Source organism: Alligator mississippiensis, chromosome 1 (assembly GCF_030867095.1).
Source record: "Alligator mississippiensis isolate rAllMis1 chromosome 1, rAllMis1, whole genome shotgun sequence".
Taxonomy (NCBI): domain Eukaryota; kingdom Metazoa; phylum Chordata; order Crocodylia; family Alligatoridae; genus Alligator; species Alligator mississippiensis.
In genome coordinates, this window is record NC_081824.1 from 102,921,585 (window position 1) to 102,944,810 (window position 23,226).

Sequence of the window (23,226 nt, forward strand, 5' to 3'; positions counted from 1 at the left end):
TAACAATAGTGATTTTTTTTTTAACTTAACTAGTTCTCATATATCTAAGGCTTATTCAGAATGACTGGCTAACTTATATGATAAAAGCTATGCTATGCTTATTCAAATGATAAAACAAACTTTATAGACTTTCTCTAGTACTTTGGTGCATTTGACAGAGACTATAAACCTACCTGCTCCAAGAAGGTATCCTCAAGCATGCTGCACTGCTCTGGGAGGACAGGGGAAGGGGGTCTTCTTCCTAAATCAGACATGCTAATTAATGCTAATTAGAGCTCTAAGTGGATGTCATTGCACTACTTCTAGTTTAGGAGGCAGCCCAATCAGAGAATCACCCTGTCTAAGTACAGACAGTCCAAAATCCCGAGGCTTAATCAATTCAATCTTTGCAGGTTAGTCTTAGCTGCATAGATTGAACCAATCGACAAGTGCACAGATATTCATTTCCGATTCTGGAAATGCAGCCACATGCTTGCAGTGCCTCAGGCTGGAAGCCAGGGGTAACTAGAGCATGTCTCCCTGCTCTAGTAACTGAGCAGTGAGATAGTTTGGGCCAAGGCTAGTCTACCCAACCTGCAAGGAGCGGTTTGTGGGGGAGGTACAAAGCATCCTGGGATGCTGGGGGACAGTGAGTTAACTTGAATCTGGAGGGGATTTGTGACAGAAGTGTAATAAACTGAATTAAACTAGATCACTTAAGTCTGATGCTACATCCATCCAGGTTTATCTTAAACCATTTTTTGAGCATTTTGAAAATAGTTTATGTGCACTGAGCTTCAGTTGGGTTACAGATTTGAACTGGTTTCTGATCACGTATACCAGTTTATGTGTAACTTCTGTCCCTAGCCTGTGTGTTTGAGAATAAGTTTCTACACAGTAAATTTACTGTGTAGATTAGGGCCTTAATCATATTTAGTTGTTCTTAGTTGGTTCTGAGACTCTTTTCCAAAGTGCTATAAGTATACCTAGGCAGACAAGGTTCCTTGGGTGAATCTGATATATTTTATTAGACCAACCCAAATAGTTGGAGAATAGTTATTAAGCAAGCTTTCAGGTTCAAAAACCCTTCACCCTGAACCTTGTCTGCCTATGTCCTTAGACCAACACAGCTACAACCTACACCCCTGCATAAGTATACCTAGTGCTTCACATCTAAAACCCCTGTTAAAAACCCTGTAAAGTTTACAGATTCAGTAAGGCTCCATCCAGTGAAGCGAACCAAATGTAATCCTGATAAGCTGACACAACTTGATTTAATCTTAGCTAAGACAGGGCTCTCCAACTTCTGAGGGGCTGCAAGCTCCTGACTAGCCACAGACTGCATGGGCCACTTGTTCCCCAGACCACATGCTGTACCTGGTAGTTGTGTGAGAGAGTTGTTCTTTCCATTTTGAGAATGAGACAACAAACATTTGTATAGGATGGTTTAGATAAGGGTGAGCTGTCCTTGAACAGGTTGAATTCAGTGACTGCTGAAGTCCCCTTCAGTCCTACTTTTCTACAGTTCTATGATTCTAACACCTTGATATGAGCTCTTGCTTTATTAAATTATAGTAGATTACCCATTTGATGGTCTAAGCATTTTGTAAAGAGTGAAATCTAACACATAGAAGTAACAGATGGAAAGAGTATATGACACCTTTGGTTTGTATATGTGATTCCTAGTGATGGCCTTAAATCAAAGACTATATGAATGAGCACTTCCCAAACTGCTAGTCAAATGAATACAAATGATCATTAGTACTAGCTGTGGGTATAGTCAGGTGGATATTCAAACCCCAATGTGTTAAAGTAGGTAACATAGGTCTCTAACCTTAGTAGAAATTAAATAGGGTTAGAATGTTAGATACAAAATCCACAAACAGAATATAAGTTATTAACACCAAAATTAATTATTAGGGGTGCACCAATAGAGATTTTGGGGGCCAATACCAATAGCCGATATTTAAGGAGGCTTATTGGCCAATACCGATCCAATATCTGATACAGCTGCCATCAGGTGGAAGGGGAGGGGGGGAGGGAAGGGGCATGGGGGGGGCAGACCAATGCCCCCTGTGGTGAGGGAGGGGGCAGGGGCTGCCCAGCTGGGGCAGGGGAGTGGGGGCATGAGATGGAGGCACAGCTCATGGGGTGGAAGCAGCTCCCGCCACTGCTTGCACCCCAGGAGGGCAGGGGCAGGAGGCATGTGCCCCCGGATCTGTGCATCACAAGGCAGGCTGCAGCTGTGAGGTAGAGCCAGAGCTGGCACTGCATGGGGCTTTTCTTGCCAGGAGCTGGGCTCGGAGCTGATGCCAGCAGCGCTGGAAGGAGGCTGCAGCCACCTCAAATTGTGCTGCAGCTGTGCTCCAGCCCCGCACTGCCACCCGGCGCCGCCCCAACTGAATGCCCCGCCTTGACCCAAGCACTGGGAAAAGGCACCTCTGCTAATAATAATAATAATAATGTTTGATAAGTAAAAATCTTTTTACAAGCAATTTAAAACAGATTTCCAATATATAGCTCTTTCCGACAGTTTCTTTACATATTAACTCATATATATTATTAACTCATGTAATATTACCCTCAGGAGCACCATTATTTTATAGAAATTATAGTTATTTAATGAAAAATCTGGAACTTTATTATCCAGTACATAACCACAATTTTCTTTTAAATGACAGGGTCTCTCAGTACCTGACAAGAAAACACATAAAAAAATTCAGCCTAAAATAACTTATTCTTTGCCTCAGTGTTCCTAAGCGAGGGGCAAGACAAGTCTCTCACTGGGATTGTAGAGAGGCAGCAGCAGGGCGCCAGACTACCAAGCGTAGACCCTGAGATGGTGCAGAGGTACTTGGAGGAACTGGATGCGTTTAAGTCGGCAGGCCCAGATGAGCTCCATCCGAGGGTACTGAAGGCACTGGCTGACGTCATTGCACAGCCACTACGGGAATATTTGAACGCTTGTGGTGCATGGGCCAGGTCCCGGAGGACTGGAAAAGGGCCAATGTGGTCCCCATTTTCAAGAAGGGGAGGAAGGAGGACCCGGGCAACTATAGGCCAGTCAGTCTCACCTCCATCCTTGGCAAAGTCTTTGAAAAAATTATCAAGGCTCACATATGCGAGAGCCCGGCAGGAAAAATTATGCTGAGGGGAAACCAGCACTGGTTCGTGGCAGGCAGATCGTGCCTGACCAATCTAGTCTCTTTTTATGACCAGGTTACAAAACACCTGGACGCAGGAGTAGGGGTTGACGTCGTTTACTTAGACTTTAGGAAGGCCTTCGATACGGCATCCCACCCCATACTGGTGAACAAGTTAAGAGGCTGTGACTTGGATGACTACACAGTCCGGTGGGTGGTGAATTGGCTAGAGGGTCGTACCCAGAGACTCATAGTAGATGGGTCGGTATCGACCTGGAAGGGTGTGGGCAGTGGGGTCCCGCAGGGCTCGGTCCTTGGACCGATACTCTTCAATGTCTTCATCAGCGACTTGGACGAGGGAGTGAAGTGTACTCTGTCCAAGTTTGCAGATAACACAAAACTGGGGAGAAGTGGACACACCGGAGGGCAGGGAACAACTACAGGCAGACCCGGACAGGTTGGACATATGGGCGGAAAACAACAGAATGCAATTCAACAAGGAGAAATGCAAAGTGCTGCACCTAGGGAGGAAAAATGTCCAGCATACCTACTGCCTAGGAAATGACCTGCTTGGTGGCATGGAAGCTGAAAGGGATCTTGGAGTCCACTAGGACTCCAAGATGGACATGAGTCATCAGTGTGACAAAGTCATCAGAAGAGCTAATGGCACTTTATTGTGCATCAGCAGATGCATGACGAACAGAACCAAGGAGGTGATACTTCCCCTCTTATCAGGCGCTGGTCAGACCGCAGTTGGTATACCGAGTGCAATTTTGGGCGCCTCACTTCAAGAGGGATGTCAATAACCTGGAGAGGGTCCAGAGAAGGGCCACTCGTATGGTTAAGGGCTTGCAGGCCAAGCCCTATGAGGAGAGACTAGAGCACCTGGACCTCTTCAGCCTCTGCAAGGGAAGGTTGAGAGGCAACCTTGTGGCTGCCTGTAAGTTCATCATGGGGGCACAGAAGGGAATTGGTGAGGCTTTACTCACCAAGGCACCCCTGGGGGCTACAAGAAATAATGGCCATAAGCTAGCAGAGAGCAGATTTAGACTAGACATTAGGAAGAACTTCTTCACAGTTAGAGTGGCCAAAGTCTGGAATGGGCTCCCAAGGGAGGTGGTGCTCTCCCCTACCCTGGGGGTCTTCAAGAAGAGGTTAGATGAGCATCTAGCTGGGGTCATCTAAACCTAGCACTCTTTCCTGCCTATGCAGGGGGTCAGACTCGATGATCTATTGAGGTCCCTTCCGACCCTAACATCTATGAATCTATGAATTATTTCTACTCTGTGGGTGCAACTACACATGTGCTTTACCACACAGTAGACTAATTTACTGCACGTTAAAGCGTCACTGTCTACATGTGCACAGTAATTAGGTTGGTGTAGACCAATTTACTGCACTATTGGATAGTCCCATCAGACACAAGTACTATCAGATGGCAGAGTAAATTACCGGGCTTAAATGCGCATGTAGATGGTGACATCTGGATTAGTGTACTGGCTCAGATTGCACCAGAGTTTAGTCAGTTACCTTAATTGCACATGTAGACATGCCCAGTTCTCCCTCCCACCTTTCCTCACAGCAAGAATGTCCACCTAGCTCCCACAGATGCTATACTACACTGCTGGCTAAATCCCCATGCTGCTACTTATCTAGACTCTTCTTGATGTGTGAAAGCCATGGAAAGAAAGTTACTCTTTGGCATGATAGTGCCCTTCAATATACCAGGATGACTGGGTATTCAGACCTATAATCTTCTGTAGCCATTCTACTCTAGGCAATATAGTGCTGAGCTCCCACCCTGCATCTAAAGGTAATGGAAAGCCATCACACCATGTAGTCTTACCCTCCAGCACCCCTCTGATCCCCGTCTGTAAATTTAGGATAATTCTCATATATTCCGTAGTATAGAGAGGAGCTTAGGGATTCTGGTGACCTTCTTTTAAATAGCAGGTTGATATCCAGTTTGCAGTGAATTAAAGGAGTCACAAAGACAGATAAAAAGAAAACAATTATTATGCTTATATTCCAAAGTCCTTTGGCATTTTCTCTACTCACATAACAAATTCATCCATGATGAATTGTAAATCTGTTGTTTAAATAGTTAATTTTTGTGGAAAGCACCTCTGCATTTGTGTGGTGAACATAATATTTCTGCATGTGTATATATGTATTTTTGGCATGCATTATGCAGTTAGACTCTCTTTTAAATTTCTCCCTAATTTATTTTTAATTTCGTAACCCCCCTGGGGGCAAGTTCTCCTTTTGCAGTGTAAAATCATCTTTCCTACATATCAGCTTATATGTTGGTTCTAAAGTTGAGCCAGCAGAGGCTCTTCCTTTTTCAATTCACTGAGGGATCCTCTGCATATGTAAGTGTAGAATATATGCTTGGGAAGTATCACAAAACTGTAAATATTTACCAAAATAGTGAAAAATGTAGGCTGTAAATGCATCCTTCTTAAAGGGCTGCTGTCAAGATATGCTTTTCTGTATTAATAGTACTCTCAACTTCTGAATGAAAAAGTAGTTTTGAAAATATAATTTACTTTTCCCTGTTTGCAGCTGGCTGTTCCTTATATTTGGCTTAGTTTGAACACTGAGGGACACATTTTTAAAAGCTTTTATACACATGCTGGTGTGCCAGCGGGGAACTTCACTTTCAAAGGGGCTCCCTGTGTACAAAAGTAGGGGCAACACTAGTTGGCATTATTTTGTATACTCCTGTTAGTTCACACCCACAAGCATCACTGCATGTTCAGTGGATTCTTTGCAAATATTACCCTTAAGCATGTTGTGCATTAAGTGATCTGCAAATTATTCTTTATTTCTGTAAACGTAATGACTAGGAGCAGAAATAGATGTCCAGTTTTGGGCAGGTGTTCCAGGACAAAGCACAAAATCTGCTGCCTCAAAAACAAAGAAAACAGTTTATGCTGGGATATTGCAAAAGGTGTCTGAATACCAGTCCCTGACAATATGGCAGGATAGGGAATCTTGATGTCCCACGAACCACTGCTTCCACCCCAATCCTGGCCCTTCTTCACTCCAAGCTGCATCTCTGGAGCACCCCACGTGGTTCCCTTGTTCTGCAGCATGAAACATAGGGGTAGATTCAGAGGAGGTGCAGTTGCACCCCTCTGTGATTCCTGCTCCACCAAAAATTTAAAACCAGCTGCCTGGCAGTAGCAGCAGCATTTCTATGCAGGCAGCTCTGAGGGAGTCAATTGAGTTTCTGGCTTATTCTGTTCTACTTGATGTCTTTTAAACTCATCATTCCACAGGTGCTAACAACCCTCTCTCCATCTTAATGGTCTTGATGTTCTACTAATCAACCTATCCTTTCCTCTTCAATTCTGCTGTCTTTTAGCTGCTCTTGGTAATGTACCTTGTATTTTGCAGCCCTGCAGACTGTTTTTAACTCTAGCTAAAAGCATTAATGTTTTCAGTGCAACATTGGATGCACTGCCAAGATTCTCAAGAAGGCTAGATTTTGTTTTATGACTCTGAAAGAGAAACATACTTTTAATTCTCATGACTACATACTTTTAAGACTCATGAAACAATATCTTTTGGTTATTGTTTTTGCCTAGTTGGTTGGAGGTTTTTATACATAATATAGCATATAGCAAATTAATGCACATTCCAATAAAGTTATAATTTTTTTTGCTTCAATCGGAAGCAGAATAATATAGCCTGAGGTCCCTAGGATATTAGTAAATCTTCTAGTTTCTATTTTAACTGGAGAAAAATGTGTTGTGTTATATGTGATGATGATGCACCTCACTCTCTGCATCCCTTTTTCAAAAGTCTAGATCTGGCTTTGGCTCCAGAATCCTCCTGCCAGTCGTGTGTTTCTCGCTACAGATCAAGGGAACCCCATGGGCTTGCCCGTCATACTTCCAGATGCACGCTCCAGTTCAGACCCAGGCACCCAGGACCATTGTGCTACAGGATCTGACTCATGAAGCCGTAGGAGCAGTGGGGGCTTGACCCTGCAGGACAACGGCCCTGGGCAACATTGTCAGTCAGTAAGGATCAGTTGTGCTGGGATGTATCCCAGCACAGCTGATTTTGCAGCAAAAACAATGCCTGTTTCTAGCCTAGGAACCATAGTTACAGACCATAGCCCCATTGTGCCACATGCTGTACAACAGAACAAAAAGCCTCTGCTCCCCTGTGCTTACAGTTAAGCATACTTGGATTATTAGCTTGCTTACTTTCATGTGAAAGGGGATGTGCGTAGGAATAAAGTAGGCTTGTGCCTCTTTATTTCTTTATAAGCGAATAAAGTAGATTTGTACTTCTTTTTATTTCTTTATAAGGAGTGAAGAAAGTATGAATGGTTTCCACCATCCTAAAATGAAACTTTGCTTGAGCAGTACCCTGGACTGACAAGAAATCTAATTTCCTTGTCTCTACTGTAGGACTGCTTGAATATTGAAGAACCCAAAAAAGTATGCCAGGAGCTGTTTCAGTCCTTAGAGGGAGTTAACTGATGAATCTTTAATAAGATTTTGCCTTCCACCTGCTTGTAGGCTATTTCTGTTCACCTCCCAGTTTTTTTTAGCTCTTTACCCTTACAACAAACAAAAGGTTTTAGTCACTCTCATTTTTACAAAATCACACTTGACCCCTCTTGCATTTCTAATTGTTATCTCATTTACCTTCTCCTTTTTATCTCTAAGCTCATTGGCCCTAATGTCAATGAAAAACCATCTGGAGTTTGGCTCTGCTATTCCAGCCTAGACTTTCTTTAGTCTGGGTTCTCTGTCTCTTGCAGTCCACTGAAACAGCTCTTGCCAAAGTTTCTAATAACCTATTCATAGTCATATCTCAGAACCAGCTGTGTCTTGATCTGGTGGCCACCCTGAACACAGTCAACTACTTCTCTTTGAAATAATACTGGCATACATGACTCTGTCTTCTTCTGGTTCACTCCTACCTCTCTCAAAAGATCCTTCAACCTGGCCTCAAGAGACCCCACTCCAGCTTTCTGTATGCATTCCACAGGGATCTCTCTTTGAACCTCTTCTCTTTTTCTTCTACCCCATATTTCAGGGTAATCTCATCAGCAAATGCAAATTCAACTACCATCTTTATGAGGAGAACTCATTGATTTCAGTCTCTACTCTAAACCTGTCTTCTTTTGACATCACCTTATGCTTGTCTAGCTGTCAATTCAAGAACAGCATAGCTGAAGGAGATCTCTAATTCTCTTTCCCACCAAAACTCTCTAGTTAAGTCCTTTTTTGATCACTCTGAACCCCACCAACTTGTCTGACACTCAGCCCATAACCAGGGCATCACCTTCTCACATGCTGTTGCTTCTCGTTCTCTTGCAGGTTTTATCTGCATAACATCTTAAACACACCTTTGTCTATCCACACTACTACTGTTTCTTTCTTAGGTTCTTATCATTTCCTGCCTAGATAACAGCAGCATTCTTTTCTCTGGTCTTGGCAAAGGTAATCTTGTCCTGGTCAAATCCATTTAATATTGCTGCAAAGATCATTTACCTGTCCTGTGTCTCTGACCATGCCACTTCCTCTGTTTGCAGTCCCTATTTCCCTGCCACATCAAAATTACATGACCCATCTTCACTTACAAAGCTGTTTGCTACATATACCTGCTCTGCCTGCCATCTTTCATTCATTATTGAGAGGTCCCATCCCACCTCCAATCAAACCATGATGCTAACCTCAATCATTTCCTTGTTACATTTTAAAGTCCGAGTCTCATGCCTTTTCTCAGTCTGCCCCTCTGCTTGGGAGGAAATCTTTGTAAACTTCCAAACAATTGCTGCATTATTCTCCTTCAAACCCCTCTTTACAATTCTCCTTTGTCATGATGCCTGCAAAAAAACTTGACAGCAGTTAAGCTGCTGATGTGCTGAGACCACTCCCTATCAAGCTGACCAGTATTGTCTCATTGTTTCCTTGTGCTCCCCATCTGTCTGCATCCATCTGTTGTCTCTTTTCATACAATATAAACTGTAGGCTTTTTTTGTTCTGTTTGTCAAGTGCTTGGCACACTTGGGTCCTCGGTTATGACTGGGACTCCTGGAAGTAGCACTACTAGAAACAATAATAGGTAGTGACAAAATGAGCAATGCCCGTTAACCAGCCTTCATAAAAATCTCTTCATTTCTTAAGTAGGACTCATTGCTGGCATTTACACATGGCCCAGAAATGAGGCAAAATCCATGCAAAATCGAACACCCTCCCATTCTTCACAGTGCTATGTGGCATGCATGCAAGGCAGCCATGTGTGCACCAGCCTGTCTCATCACTACATCATTGTTATAGGCTTTGAAGCGGGAAGAGGGGCCCACTACCCTGTCTAAGGAAGCTGGCTCAGGTGATGTCATGAAAACACTTTTAGAAAACAGTTATTTCCCATATACAGGAAGATTTCTTTCAATCTGATCCATTTTGAGGGGTTCATTAGCAGACGTATATGTGCACATAGCACATGCAGAGGACTAATGTCTTTTCTTCAATAGGGCATAGTGTTAGAAATCAGATCCACAGAACTGCTGGGATAGTTGAGCCCTTGGTATAGCCAGTCGATGCAACTGCAGAAGCATTCAGAGGAGAGTCATGGGGTTAAAGTGAGTTCCCCCAGTACTCCTGGTCCTAGAACTAGTAGTGTAATTGAGAGGGAGGAGTGGGGCAGCTGGGCAACACTTTTGCCAGGGGGATAAAAATACCTGCTATTACAAGAGTAGCTGAAAGCACTGCCGCAATCTGTACTGCTGCATCCTGGCTGCCTCAGGCACAGAGATGTCTGGCTCCCTCTCTGTATAGAACTGCGCAGGAGAGAATCTCCGACTTTGTGTGTGCTTCATTTCCTTCAAGGAAGTAGGATAAATAGTGGGGAGAGAGGGAGGAATCAAATAAGAATTGTAGCATTAACAAGACACATGTTAAATTTAAGTGACTATTCTCTTACATTCTTTGTCTGCATTGTGGCAGCTCGGCTGGGTTCATAATTTTTGTAATGATTCATGGTGGTGTGACTGTAGTAAAAAATCAATAATATAAGCACAGGAAGGTTCCTTCTTATACACCAGTGGTGGCCAGCCTTCTGGCAACCACAGGTCTGATGAGTGGTGCAGGGTTGGTCTGCAAGCTGGATCCTGCATGGGATCAGTTCATAAGTGTATTGATTGACTTGATCCAGCCTCTCACACTTGAATCCAGCTGTGTGCCAGCCCAGCCCAACCCCACATGACCAGTTCCGGCCATATGCCAGGCCTGACCCTGCTTGCTCAGATGTGGCTGAATGCTCACTTGACCCCACCCCACGTACCAGAACAACCCAACCCAATCCCCCATACCCAGATCCAACTGTACGCTGCAGCAATCTAGCGTGGAGAGCCACGTTATCTGGCCTGAGGGGCTCCCTACAGGTCTGGAAATTTGGCAGCAGAGAAGTGGCAGCTAATACTACCACTGCTCCCTGCCACCAGTTGGCTACAGGTCAGATGACAAGGCTCCACAGCCTGGATCTGGTCTGTGGGCCAGAAGTTGAGCACCTCTATTATAGACCAATTAACAGAAAATACAGCATGTGAATGGAGGCAAAATTAAAAAACAAAAAAAAAATGTGAAGAGGAAGATGTAGGTCCACCAGGAGATTTCACCAGGAACAAATCCTATATTTCAGTGCCACTGAATGTCTGTTTGCTACCTACATTGCCAGTGGCTATGACTGGGACACCCACCGTGAATTCAGACAAAGCTTCAGCACAGCTGTACAATTGCTGCATAAATTCCTTTCATCATTGCTTTTTGCTATGTAGAGCCTTCTCAATTGAACCGGGTCTTTTGCAGTTTGGAATGCCTCAGAAGAAGACAGGGCTTTTAATCTAAGATTAAAAACCTCTCTTTCTCTCTCCCCCTGCTACCCCCCTCCCACCTGGTGTGTGTATGTGTGTCTGATTACTCCGGAGGGGATGGAGAAGGTGAATAATAGAGAAAATGAGAGAACCAGAGAGAAACTGTGAATGTCAACTGGTTATATTTATACTAAACCACTTGGTCCGTCTATGCTATTCAGTCAGATGTCACAACAGTAGATTTATTTTTAAAACTAGCTCATTCTGTCTGGGTATGATTGAACAACACAACCAGAGTGACTTATGGACGGAAGCTGAAGCTGATGACACACACACTGCCAAATCAAAGCTGCCTGGGGAATCCTTGAGAGATGTCTGTAGTTCATTTATAAAATCTTTACACATGATGAAAGGATTCTGTGCTGCTGACTCTCAAAGAATGATCAATATTCCAAGGGAAAAAACCTATAGTAGCAGTCCTGTAATTGCAAAAATATATCTTTAGCAATTGATGCAGCTGGTTCTGGTCTTGACAAGCATTTCCTCTATTCATGCCAACTTGACCAAATTTTTTGCGGGCTTGGAAAAAACAAAAGATGACTATGTCCATGCATTTTGAGCTGTGAATCTAGCACACTATAATTAGATTAGTCTGAACATCCCATCCTTGGACAGAATCCTAGCACAGAATCATAAGATTATAGAGTTATAAGGGACTACAGAGGCCAACTCTGGGCATGTCTACATGAGAAGCTAAATGCACAGTAGATTAATTCTAGTGCGCATTAGCACGTCACAGTGAAAACCATTCTAATAAGCTAATAAGTTAGTGTTATTTAAAAGGCATGTACTGGCACTACTGCGCATTGAGTTTGTACCTGTTATTACAAGTACTAAACTTAATGCACTGTAACTACATTCACATTAATGAACGTGTAGATGCACCCTCTCGGTGTTATTTAAGTTCTTGAAAAGTGTTTCAGCTTTCTAGATTTTGAACTGTTTAAAGTTTCTTGAAGAAGAAATTGAGAGGCAAATTGTGGATGTATCCAATAGCGCTTGTGCCTCTTCCATCCCAAAAGTTAACAAGAAATAAATACAATGCACATTTTTAAAAGAGCTTTGGGTTTTTATGCTCCCTGACTTACCATGCAATCTTGAATGAAGAACAGAGTTAGTTAAATAGAGAAAATATTTCAATAGAATCTGTACTTCACCTGCTGAACAACAAACTATTCCTGTTTTTCTCCTCTGTTTTCTACTAAAATGTGCAGTAGCTACATTTTGATCTCATTTAGATGCTGGTAATTCACTGTCCAGAGAAAAAGTTGTTTTAAGCCTCAGGGCTAATTTGAACAGTAGAGAAATCAAGGCTTTCAAAAGTACTGTCCTCCATCATGTGTGAGCATTCATGTAAGCATGTATGTGTACAATATATACAACACAGAAATATATTAAATTTAGAAAGAATGGAGATTGTTCTATAAACTGAAGAATACATGTTGTTCTCAAAAGGAATGATGATGCACTGCTCAGTTTTATATACACTTAAAGGTAATAAAGATAACTATCTAGCTATGGAGCATCAGCTGAGCTCTGTCTCCCAAGTTCTGAAATTTCCAAAATGGCTAACACAAACTGAATTGCCTACTGACACCCAGTGGGGTCTCCACAATTTCTGTCTGAAGAAATTGGACACTGAGGAATACATAAAGAAATTTAGTGTTGGGACATCTCAGAGTGAAGTTGTAAATTATTTCAACCAGTCCAGGGCAAATACCACGAAGCAATTGCATAGTATTCCAGCGAAGGCAATGAAAAGCCTCAAGAGGAGGTCCTGCTATGGATTGCCATCCTTATGAATGACTGAATAGTGTTTTGGGCAGGTTCTCATAGCTTCCTCATTTAAGACTTCAGAGAAGGGTTGGGCAGGTATCCAAGTTTCTTCCTTGGAAGACTGACCAAAGAACCACAATCAGTGCTTTGAAGGAGTGTATGCATGAGGATGTTTCATTTTATATATAAACTTGCATTTCAAAGTCTTTTCTATTTTAATGAGTAACTCAGTAAACATCAAAACTCATTTCTCTGTGCTAATCTTAGACTTTTTTCACAAAAGATGGAGGCTATACCCTAGTGCACCTTAAGATTGGTAAGGTAGTCTGACAGAACTGGGACCTCTTGATCATCTGGCATTTGACAGAGAAGCAAGCTTTCAGAAAATGGTGTCCAATGTATTGTGTTAACAGATCAATAGTCGTTATAGGTGCAAGAATATGACATTTATTATACTATGTCAGTGAACAAAAACTTATTATACAGTAATGGTTCTAATGTTCTTATTGAATGTATTATTCTGATCTTCTCTTTCTTATTACTGATGTTCCTAACTTGAGTTTTTATGGTGACTTTAGCCACACTTTCTTTTTTTTCATACTCTGCATCTTTTCTTTCAATATGAATGCATACGTAGGCTTGTGGACACAGAGGCCCAGATCCTATTTCTCCTCTAAGACATCCCTGCTTCAGCTGTTGCTCATCGCTTATTCCAGCCCATCACAACCAGGCTCTGGGGAGTGATCCTGTTTTTGCATGTGAACAGTGCTTATCTCTGTTCTCCTCCCAGTGGGAAGTCTAGTGTGCCTCTGGAAGCAATTACTGCTTCACCTTCCATAATCACAGGGCTCTCCATTTCTATCAATGGCCAGCCTTTATGCACCTCCAGCAATTAGTATTATTCTATCTGGGATATGCGTAGCTCTCTCTTCTCCCAATGGACTCTTAACCCAACCTAAGATGGCTTTATGATGTCATGTTTCTGCTGGATCCTGACAGCTAAGCAGGGAGATCATATAATCATAGAAAATTAGGGTTGGAAGGGATCTCGGGAGGTCATCTAGTCCAAACCCCTACTCAAAGCAGGACCATCTTCAAATAGATCACCCCAGCCAAGGCTTTATCTAGCTGGGTCTTAAAAACCTCCAAGGATGGAGATTCCACAACCTCTCAGGGTAGCCTGTTCCAGTGCATTATTACCTTCCTCATGAGAAATCGTTTCCTAATATCTAACTTAAACTTCCCTTGGTGCAACTTGAGACCATTGTTCCTTGTTCTGTCATCTAACACCACTGAAAGCAGTTCAACTCCATCCTCTTTGTAACCACCCTTCAGGTAGTTAAAGATGAGCTAAACTGAGATGAGCTGAGAGGAGAGACATTTACCTGACAGATAGCAACGGAAAGGAAAGGGATACCTGTTCAGCAGCCTTGTGACTACTAAAGACAAGGGAAATCTGGGCTCTAGAACTCCCCTCTGCCTCAGGCTTGAACTAGAGTTATGGCATAATATTATAATCATTAGGCTATGGACTGGGCAATGCTATGGGTATCATCCAGCCATTGTGGTTGAACTAGCCACCTGGAAAACCACAAAGGAAGAATTCATGGGTGATGAAGACCAAACAAGAGGGAACTGAATTCTGGGGTCTAGTTCCTGCTACCAGTGCTGTTTCTGCATTTTATCCAATGACTGGTAAACAGAAAAGGCAGAAATAGCATTGGGAGCAAGGGTTCCCTCTATTCCAGGGCAGTGAGCACCTGTTTGGACTACAGTCATTCCCTCTGTCTTGCTCTGCCTCTGGCCTTATGAATCTCTCCCTGTTAGCTACCCAGTGGGCCAGCATCAGCAGGAAGAGAGGAAAATACTGCCAGTCTGTGGTCTGAGACTTTTTCACTCTCTTGGTAACTGAGAGATGTGGATTCAATTCCCTCTGCCCCCAAACCAAGGTCTTCTATGTTGGGGGTGGGTACACATCTACACAAGAGGTTTACTGCAGACCTACCTAATTAGCTCCTCAGTGAAGTCTCTGCATCTACACACGTGGCCCTTTTAGGCCACAGTAAACTAATTAACCTTGCTGTAGGTTAGTACTTGTAAATACAAGCATTGCCCTGCAACAGAGTTCTTTACCGCAGTGATGCACGTGTAGATACTGACGGGGCTGGCTGGAGCATGAGCGTGCTTCAATGTTCTGGCTGCCTGCTAGCTAGACCCACACTGGAGCACCTTTGTGCCCCAGCTAGCCCCTCTGCAGTACGTTGAGCCAGGTCAGAGCAGCCCTGGGCTGGGTGTCCCAGGCACATGTGTAAAATGTGGTGCCCGGGAGCAATAAACTCTGGTGTGATATACACCAGTTTATTGCTGCTCATTAATTTCACATGTAAGGTGTCCGGGATGTCCTTAACCACTGGGCTATGGGGCAAAAAGTAGCTAGCATCACCAGCACTATGCAGCATCAGATAGTCACTAGTTAGCTTTTTTCTATCATTAATGTGTCAAGGACTTTTGCAAAATTTATACACAAGTACACACATACACACACACACACACACATACACCCAAAGTGAAATTGGATCACAAAAAAGACCAAAAATACTCATCAGTTTCAGCATACTTGATTTATTTGGGGATGGCTATTTTGTTGTCTGTGACTTACGGGGGGGAGGCAGGGAGGGCATAATCCTGTTTCTCCCATTTCAGATTATTGATAACAGCCTTTCTTGTATTTTCTGTTTATTTTATAGGTAATGGGCCTGTTCTCTAGTTAGAGCAGAAGGATTTACAACACTGCTTCTACTAGCATTGATAGTAGTCACTTGTGCAAATTCACTTTTCATTGCATCTGTGAGAGAATAGACCCTACATATTTAAATCAGTTCACTGCCATGTCAACCACCAGGTTGCTCAATTCAGTTCCCAATAGTGCTATATCGAAAATGGAAAAAAGAGCCTTAGTATAATGATAAATAACACTGCAATCTGTAGTTACTGCAGCACTTTGTATTTTAAGAGTGTTTTGATCTTTCAAGCTAGAACACTTCTTTTGCCTTGATCTTTATTTTTGTTTTCTTCAGTCCACATTCCTCATGCTCAGAGTTTCTCCTACCCAATCTTAGAAAACTGAACTTCTCTGTAAAATACTATAGATCTCATACTGCAGCCATAGGAATCAGAAATAGAAAAGAGCTGGCAGAACTAGTTTGTGTCTTTGTAGGTTAATGCAGCGTTGTTTGTTACTGCATATTCTCTACCATGTTGTCCAGTCTAGGTTCAAGTCAATGAGATGTCCCCATCTTGCCTTGGAAAACTAATCCTAACTCTACAGGCTAAGTACAGACAGTGAAAACACCTGAGGCTGAACCAATTCAGTCTTTGCAGGTTAGTCTAAGCTGCATGGATTGAATCAATAAGCAAGTGAACAGACATTCACTTTTGATTCTGGAAATGCAGTCACATGCCAACAATGGCCCAGGCCAGAAGCTGGGGGACATTGGAGCACACCTCCCTGCCTGTCTGAAGGAGACAACTTGGGCCAAGACTAGTCTGCTCACCCTGCAAGCAAGGGTTTGCAGGGGAGGTGAAAAGCATCCTGGGATGGTGAGGAACTGTGAGTTAACTTCCATCTGGAGGGGTGTGGGACAGAGTTAACCTAAATCAGTTTACTCCCATACTACATCTATCCAGGTTAATCTTAAACCAGTTTTGTCCGTTTTGAAAGTGGTTTATGTGTACTGAACTTCTGTTGTGTTACAGATTTGAACCCGTTTCTGATCACTTCTACTGGGTTAAGTGTAATTTCTGTCCTTTGTCATAGTGTCTATCATATCATTCTGTAGAAAACTCACAGGGAGGGCAGATTTGCCTGGAAATCTCTGTAAGCCTCTCCTCACTGATTTCATAATATAATATGAGATCACTGATCCAAGGTTTGTATGGATCCAGAAGATGGAGAGGAGCATGGCCCTCTGACTGCAGAATTGCCTCCAAATCCAGTAGAAAAACCTGCAGATCTCAGCACATCTATGGAGGGCAGGACCATATATGCAAAGGGCTAGCTCATTAAAACTGCTCCTATGTTTTTTCTGTCCTCCAACATCCCTAGCAGCAAATCTGAGGGTGTAGTTCTGTCATAAGCCCCTTTTGGCCAGGTTTAGATATTACACGTTTACCAGTATAAGCAATCAGAAACCAGTCTATAACCATAACAGAACAGAAGTTCGGCACACAAAGCCAGTTTGTACCTATAACAGAACAGATGTTCAGCACACACAGACTGGTTTAAAAAGTATGGAACCTGGTCTAAGATTTGCTCCCCCCACCAAAGCACAAATGTGTGTTCTGTTTGCTACCAACCTAAACTATGCCATTTACAGAAAAACGCATAACTTGAGACCGATTCTTCCTTGGGCTCTTTGAATGTCTGTACCTAGCATTTGTGTGTCTTTTCGTAAGGAACTGAGGAAGCAAAAAGGATAGGAATTAGGCCGTGCTTCTGCGATGTGCTAAAGCTTGTGACATGGGATACAAACAAGCTTAATGTTAATCACAAGCTTATGTGTTCCTCTGAATAGGGATGGGTGCAAACAGGTTGAAGTTAAGTGTGATCCTAAGTGCTTTTGGAACCTTAACACTGACAAGTGTCAGTGTTAATTTAGCTACCAATATATTGTGTTAATGCCATGCACAGTGCACTAAGTGCATCAATTAATTCTATACCTTTCCTTAGTTTGATTCCATTGTTCTTTTAATTTTTAAGCAAAGAAAAAATTACTTTAATACTATAAGCATGTCTTTCCATTATGCCGACACTTTTTAGTTGGGTATTTTCTAGGTATGTCAAATCATTTTGGCATTGTAAATCCTAACGATGTATTTTCAAAATCCTGGGAAGGGATTTACCTGCATTACTTGCACTGATGTTAATGGGAATCACACAGCTAAATCCCCAAAAGCTGATTTCAAAATGCATTCTTTAATGTTCAAAAAACAAACATCCAAAAAGGAATTTTTTTGCATGTTCAAATAGACATGATAAATGCCTAAACTTATATCATGCACCTATACAGCAGCATAAACAAAATGTTGTTTTTTCTAGTCAGAGCTCATTTAAAGCATAAAGGTTGATGGAAACGTATGATATCCTGAAAGGGACCAATTTATTCAGATCCAGTTTTTTTAATTACTTATTGGCTGTTGTCTGGGCAAAATACTTAGTATAATCTAGGTCCTGACTCCTGCTGTTTCTCTTCTTCTTACTACATAAACAAAGTCTGTTTTTATCTATTGAATTTTACATTCTCACTGTCACTGCCAACAGCAGATCATCAGGATTTGCTTAATGATGCCCCATTATAACAAATGTGTGTGGGTGTATTTGTTAATGAACAAGCATCAAATAATTCAGGGTTTCCTTCAGAGACAGACACTCAGGGTGAAATCTGTTCAAGTCAGTGGCACAATTCCCATTGATTTCAGTGGGGCTAAGTTTTCGTGTCCAAGCTTTTGAATGAATATCTGAAATATTTGCCCCTCTTATGTACAGCAATAGGTCTGAGTTTTCATATCTCTGATATTTCTGCTTCTGTGTGCACCAGAAATACAGAGCCCCACATTTTTCACTGGTAATGACAGTGTGTCTTTTCCAGCTGGAATCTAGAGATGTAGAGGCATACATGACAATGAAAAATAAATGAAAGTGCAGCTGAGAAAGATGCCCAAACTTTTTCAAACCTTCCAAAGTTTTGGTGCTGGTTTTCAAAATGGTTCAGAATATTTCTTTTTTATTTATCCTAGTTTGTCCATTGCTAATTGTTGTTGTACCTGACACTAAAAAAGGTGTGCAGACACATACAGATCTGCAAAGATGTATTAATAGTATCTTTTTAACTTCCCCAAATGGTTCAAATTTATCTGAAAAATTATACCAATGGTTCAAGTCAACTCTTATTATATCCTTTTGTAGACTATAACCTCTTTAGTGGTTGTGGGTCTATATGTACACCTCTACCCACCATGGGTTTCCAATTTTGATTAGTAGATGTTTGCATAATACCTATAAATACTAATAGGTTTGCCCATTCTCACTAAGTATTTGGTTTCTTTTTGAAGTGAGACCAGTAATAATCCTTGGCCTAACATTAGGACTGTTTGACCTTTCAGAAGTTGTGGATTTGATCTGTAAGCCATGTTGCACTGACAGTCTTCACACAGTGGAAATTAAGTACTGTGTGATTGACAGGATTCCTCTACAAGGGCATTGTAGAACAAATCTGCCTGCTTCAAAAATTGATTCTGCAAGCAGAGCTACCTGTCATGCACAACCTGTTTGTCTCAGAGCAGCCTTTCTCTAAACAGTGTTAAGGGGCTCCTGTAGATGTGCAGGGATTTCCAGCACGTCGGAGCACACTCAGTTAATCAAATCTGCTGGTGCACAGAAATTGATGCACTCTGGCAGCCTTCTGTGTCAAGTGTATCAGCATCCCCATACTTAACAAATGGCAGTGGGGCGCTTTGAAATAAAATACATTTGACGAGCTTTAGTTCAAAGCGCCCCGCCGCCATTTTTAAAGTGCTCAGCGCCACATCCCAAAACACGTGTAAAAATGCCCTAAGAGTCTAATGTTTTGAACCTAAGATCACAATAGCTGTCTTTTAAACTTTGTAATTAGCTCCAATTTTATTCTGTTACTACCCTTATTTCTCTTTTACCCGTATGCACTATTAAGCTCCAACTTTAAATGAGAACCTTTCAGGTCATGTGTTACATAGTCGTGGTTCTTTGGTAGACAAAAATTAAATCGATACACTGAGCAAAAAATATTCTTATAAAATACATAAAAATGATGCCCAGATAGGCATATATTTAAACATTTGTTTAAACATTTGTTTGAACTCCAGTTGTTTTCTTGGCAAGCTTTTTAAAACTCAGGTGAATTGAAAACACAATCAACCAGTCCTTCTTTGTTGTGCTGATTGGATATTTCAAAACAAATAAGGCATTAGTTTTTACCTGATCTAGAATGTTTTTTAAAATATATTAGTTTTTAACTGTGTTTTAGGACTTGGATTGACATCCTGTTGCATTTTTTCAAGTCATGTAATTGCAAGAGATCACAGCACAATCTCTCATTACATGAAGGTTTTGTGGGTGTAGATGTATTTGTTTGTTTGTATGTTTGTTTGCTTATGAATGTTTTCCTGTTTCCTTTACTGCCACAGGAGAGGAAAACTTGCTGGCAATTTTGAAACGAAGATGGTGGAAGTACATGATCCTGGGGATAATAGATATAGAAGCCAATTACCTGGTAGTCAAAGCTTACCAATATACCACTCTTACTAGTGTACAGGTAAGAAGTCATAAGTTTTTCTCTTTCAAAGCTGGATTCTTTACTCAAGGTTGATGTTTCCATTGACTTCTATGTGTCAAGGTCAGGCATACTGAAGAATCCTTCACTGTCTTCCTATATTATGGTTCCGACTCATAAGCATTTAGGTTTAATATTTGGTGAATTTTACTAGAGTTGGAATGTTGTCATACCTGTGTTGGTCCAGGAAATGTACAAGAGACAAGGATTTTTTTGTAATATCCTTTATTGGATCAGGTATATGGTTGGGAGAGCTATTGGACAAGTTTCAGGCATACAGTGACCTTCTTCAGGGACTTGAGGGAAGCCACTTGGGGCACCTATACACATGGCAGACCTCTGCTCCAACATGTACTAATTAGCATGTGTTGGAGCAGGCTTGATTAATTGAGTCTGCTGTGAGTCTGCTGGAGCGTGCTAATTAGCACACTCCAGCAGCCTCCACGTCACATGTATTCAGCACCCCCGTGTTTCAAAATGGTGGCAGGGGCACTTTAACTAAATGAGCTTTAGTTCAAGCACCCCCGTTGCCATTTTGAAGTGCAGGGCATTGAATACATGTGATGCTGCAGGCACTTTAATTAGAGTGGCTCTGAGAGCCACTCTAAAGCAGCCCCCGCCCCACCGCGAAGGAAGCCCTACATGCCCCAAAAGCTCATCCAACAGTTCTCCCAACTGTACAGTTGGTCCAGTAGAAGATATCACAAAAAATACTTGCCTCTCATTAATTTTACTACCATCCTTTATTCACCCAGTAGAAAAACAGGAGGATCAATTCTTAGGCACGTTACAAAGGCTCACGTTCTTGGGCTCAGCCTACTTGGTTTGCTCTTTTAGGCATACATTTTTAAAGAGTACAACACTTTTTGTGGACTCAATTTCCACTCAGACAAAGATGCAACATTTTTTGCAATTCATATTTAAATTATAAGGGCAAATACTGTCATTTAAATAATATGTTAATTGTTGCCTTCAGTCAAGCAATTGTAGATATCAAAAAAAGATATGATTTCAGGTTCAGTTTCCCCCTCAAGAACAAAATAAAAGACAAGCTACATGAGTCTTTAAAGATCTGGCCTGCATATTTTAAATCCAAACACGGAAGATTTAGATTTGTTCCGTTTCAGTGGAGAAATGAGTAATAGAAATGTTTTTATAATAGAACGGAAAATATACATCTTGGGAAATGGCTATGCACCTTGTTGCCAATTGTTCAGAAATAAGCACACTCCCATTCCATATTATCTCTAACAGGGCATCACTGGATAGTCTGTATCTTATTTACACTTTATTTGCCTGAAACTTTCTCTAAAGCCAGCAAAATAAATGAGCAGCAGTTAATGTTCTGCAAAACCAGAGATAATTAGGAACATATCTCTTCCATAGTTGAATGAGCGATGATGGAAAATGCTGAGTGCATTAGTTGTACCTGAATGAGAAGCGAGAACAATGGAGAACTTTTGCATCTAAGATTTACACTGAACATTCAAAATCAACGTGAGCAACTGCAAGCACATCTGCTGCCAGCATTTGACTTTGAGAACTCTTTGACACATGCCTCAGCATTTAACATTACCTTCAGGACCCTTTCAAAAGATATTAGTCAGAATGTAATAAAACACGACCCTCACACATAACTCTGTTATTTTATACCTTTCAAAAATGTATTTAAAAAAACCCCTACAACATCTGCATGACTACATTTGTATGTTACCCTGTTTGCATGTTCTACCACTTTAGTATTTATATTTCTGAGGTAAGGGAGGAAGTAGGAAAGAAACGTCTGATACCTTTTTAACCCTGTTTCACATAAAGGAGGTAAGGAAGTTCTATCTTCTTTCCTGTAAGGCTTGAAGAGAATAACCTATAGCAAGTGGCAACAAGTGCTGCATTTCCCATTCCCTTCCCATAATTGTTCTGGACTGTTTTTTTAGTGTTTGCTTACATATGGAGTTACTTGGTGATATTGCAGTGTTTTAAATTCACAATCTGTCATAATGTGAATTAACTTTTACATGTAGATAAGCCCTAAGATCAGGTAGAGTGAGATGAGCATGTGCTAAAATGATGAGTGAATCAAATAGAGAGAGAGAGAGAGAGAGTGGAGAACAGGGCCATTCTCTTCAGGGACCTTCCATGACTTGATTCTACATCATGTGAGGTATTGAATGCCATCACCAAACACTGGCAGGTAGCAGTGCCTTGCAAAATTGAGTCCTAAGAAACCCTGAGCCACGTTTTACACCTGTGCAAATCAGCATAGTTTCAAGTAAAAACACTGCTCATTTACACCAAATGAAAACCTAACTCCTTCACTGACTTTGTGAGGATTTTATTCTGGACAGACTTTTGTTCCTATGCTTCCCTGATGTCTAGAAAATAAGCATTTTATGGTACTGACTTGTTAATAGATCGACAATAACACTTCAATAAAAGACAGTATTTTCAGAGCAGTGCTACATGGACCATTGCAATTGAAAATCAGTTTTACAGCATATACCTTTTTTCTCATGAAGTCTCTGCTCCATCAGGCAAAAATAACATGAAAATGTACTGAACATGTGGTGCTCTTAGGAGAAAACATTAGGCAGCTCCCAAAAACGAAAAGCTAGAAATGCCTTAATTATAGACATAAGCTTTGTTGAAACTGATTTGCAGTTCCAGCTTCAGTCTGTAATTCCAAGCCTTGGGTGGTGGTGTTTGCCAAATAATATTAAACTCCCTAGGACAGGCACATTTTCCAATTTAAACTGTCTTTTTATTATGTGTACTAGTCCACCATGTCATAAAGACAGCTAGTGTGGGTACCTGTACAGTTGTCCAAGTCCAGTTCCCCACCCAGGCTAATTAGTCCTGGAGACAGCCATGCTTACACCCTGGGGAATTATGCAATTATGCGCCCACACAATTTTGCGCATGAAAGGTATAATAATTGCATATTTTTGCATAATTTAACTGCAGAAGGATTTATGCCTCTACCTCTATGATGTGGAGGCACAGAACTGTGTGCTTGGACAGCTGGGTGAGTGAGGAAGGGAGTTCCTACCTGCAGGAGGAG

At 41.6% G+C, this 23,226-nt stretch overlaps 1 protein-coding gene across 1 annotated transcript in view; it reads left to right on the forward strand.

Moving 5' to 3' along the window:
- Positions 1 to 23,226, forward strand: part of SLC35F1 (solute carrier family 35 member F1) — a 458,666-nt gene that overhangs the window by 371,308 nt on the left and 64,132 nt on the right. The window contains exon 3 of the mRNA XM_059733219.1: positions 20,023 to 20,150. Within this exon, the coding sequence (XP_059589202.1) occupies positions 20,023 to 20,150 (128 nt within the window). The remainder of the gene's footprint in view (positions 1 to 20,022; positions 20,151 to 23,226) is intronic.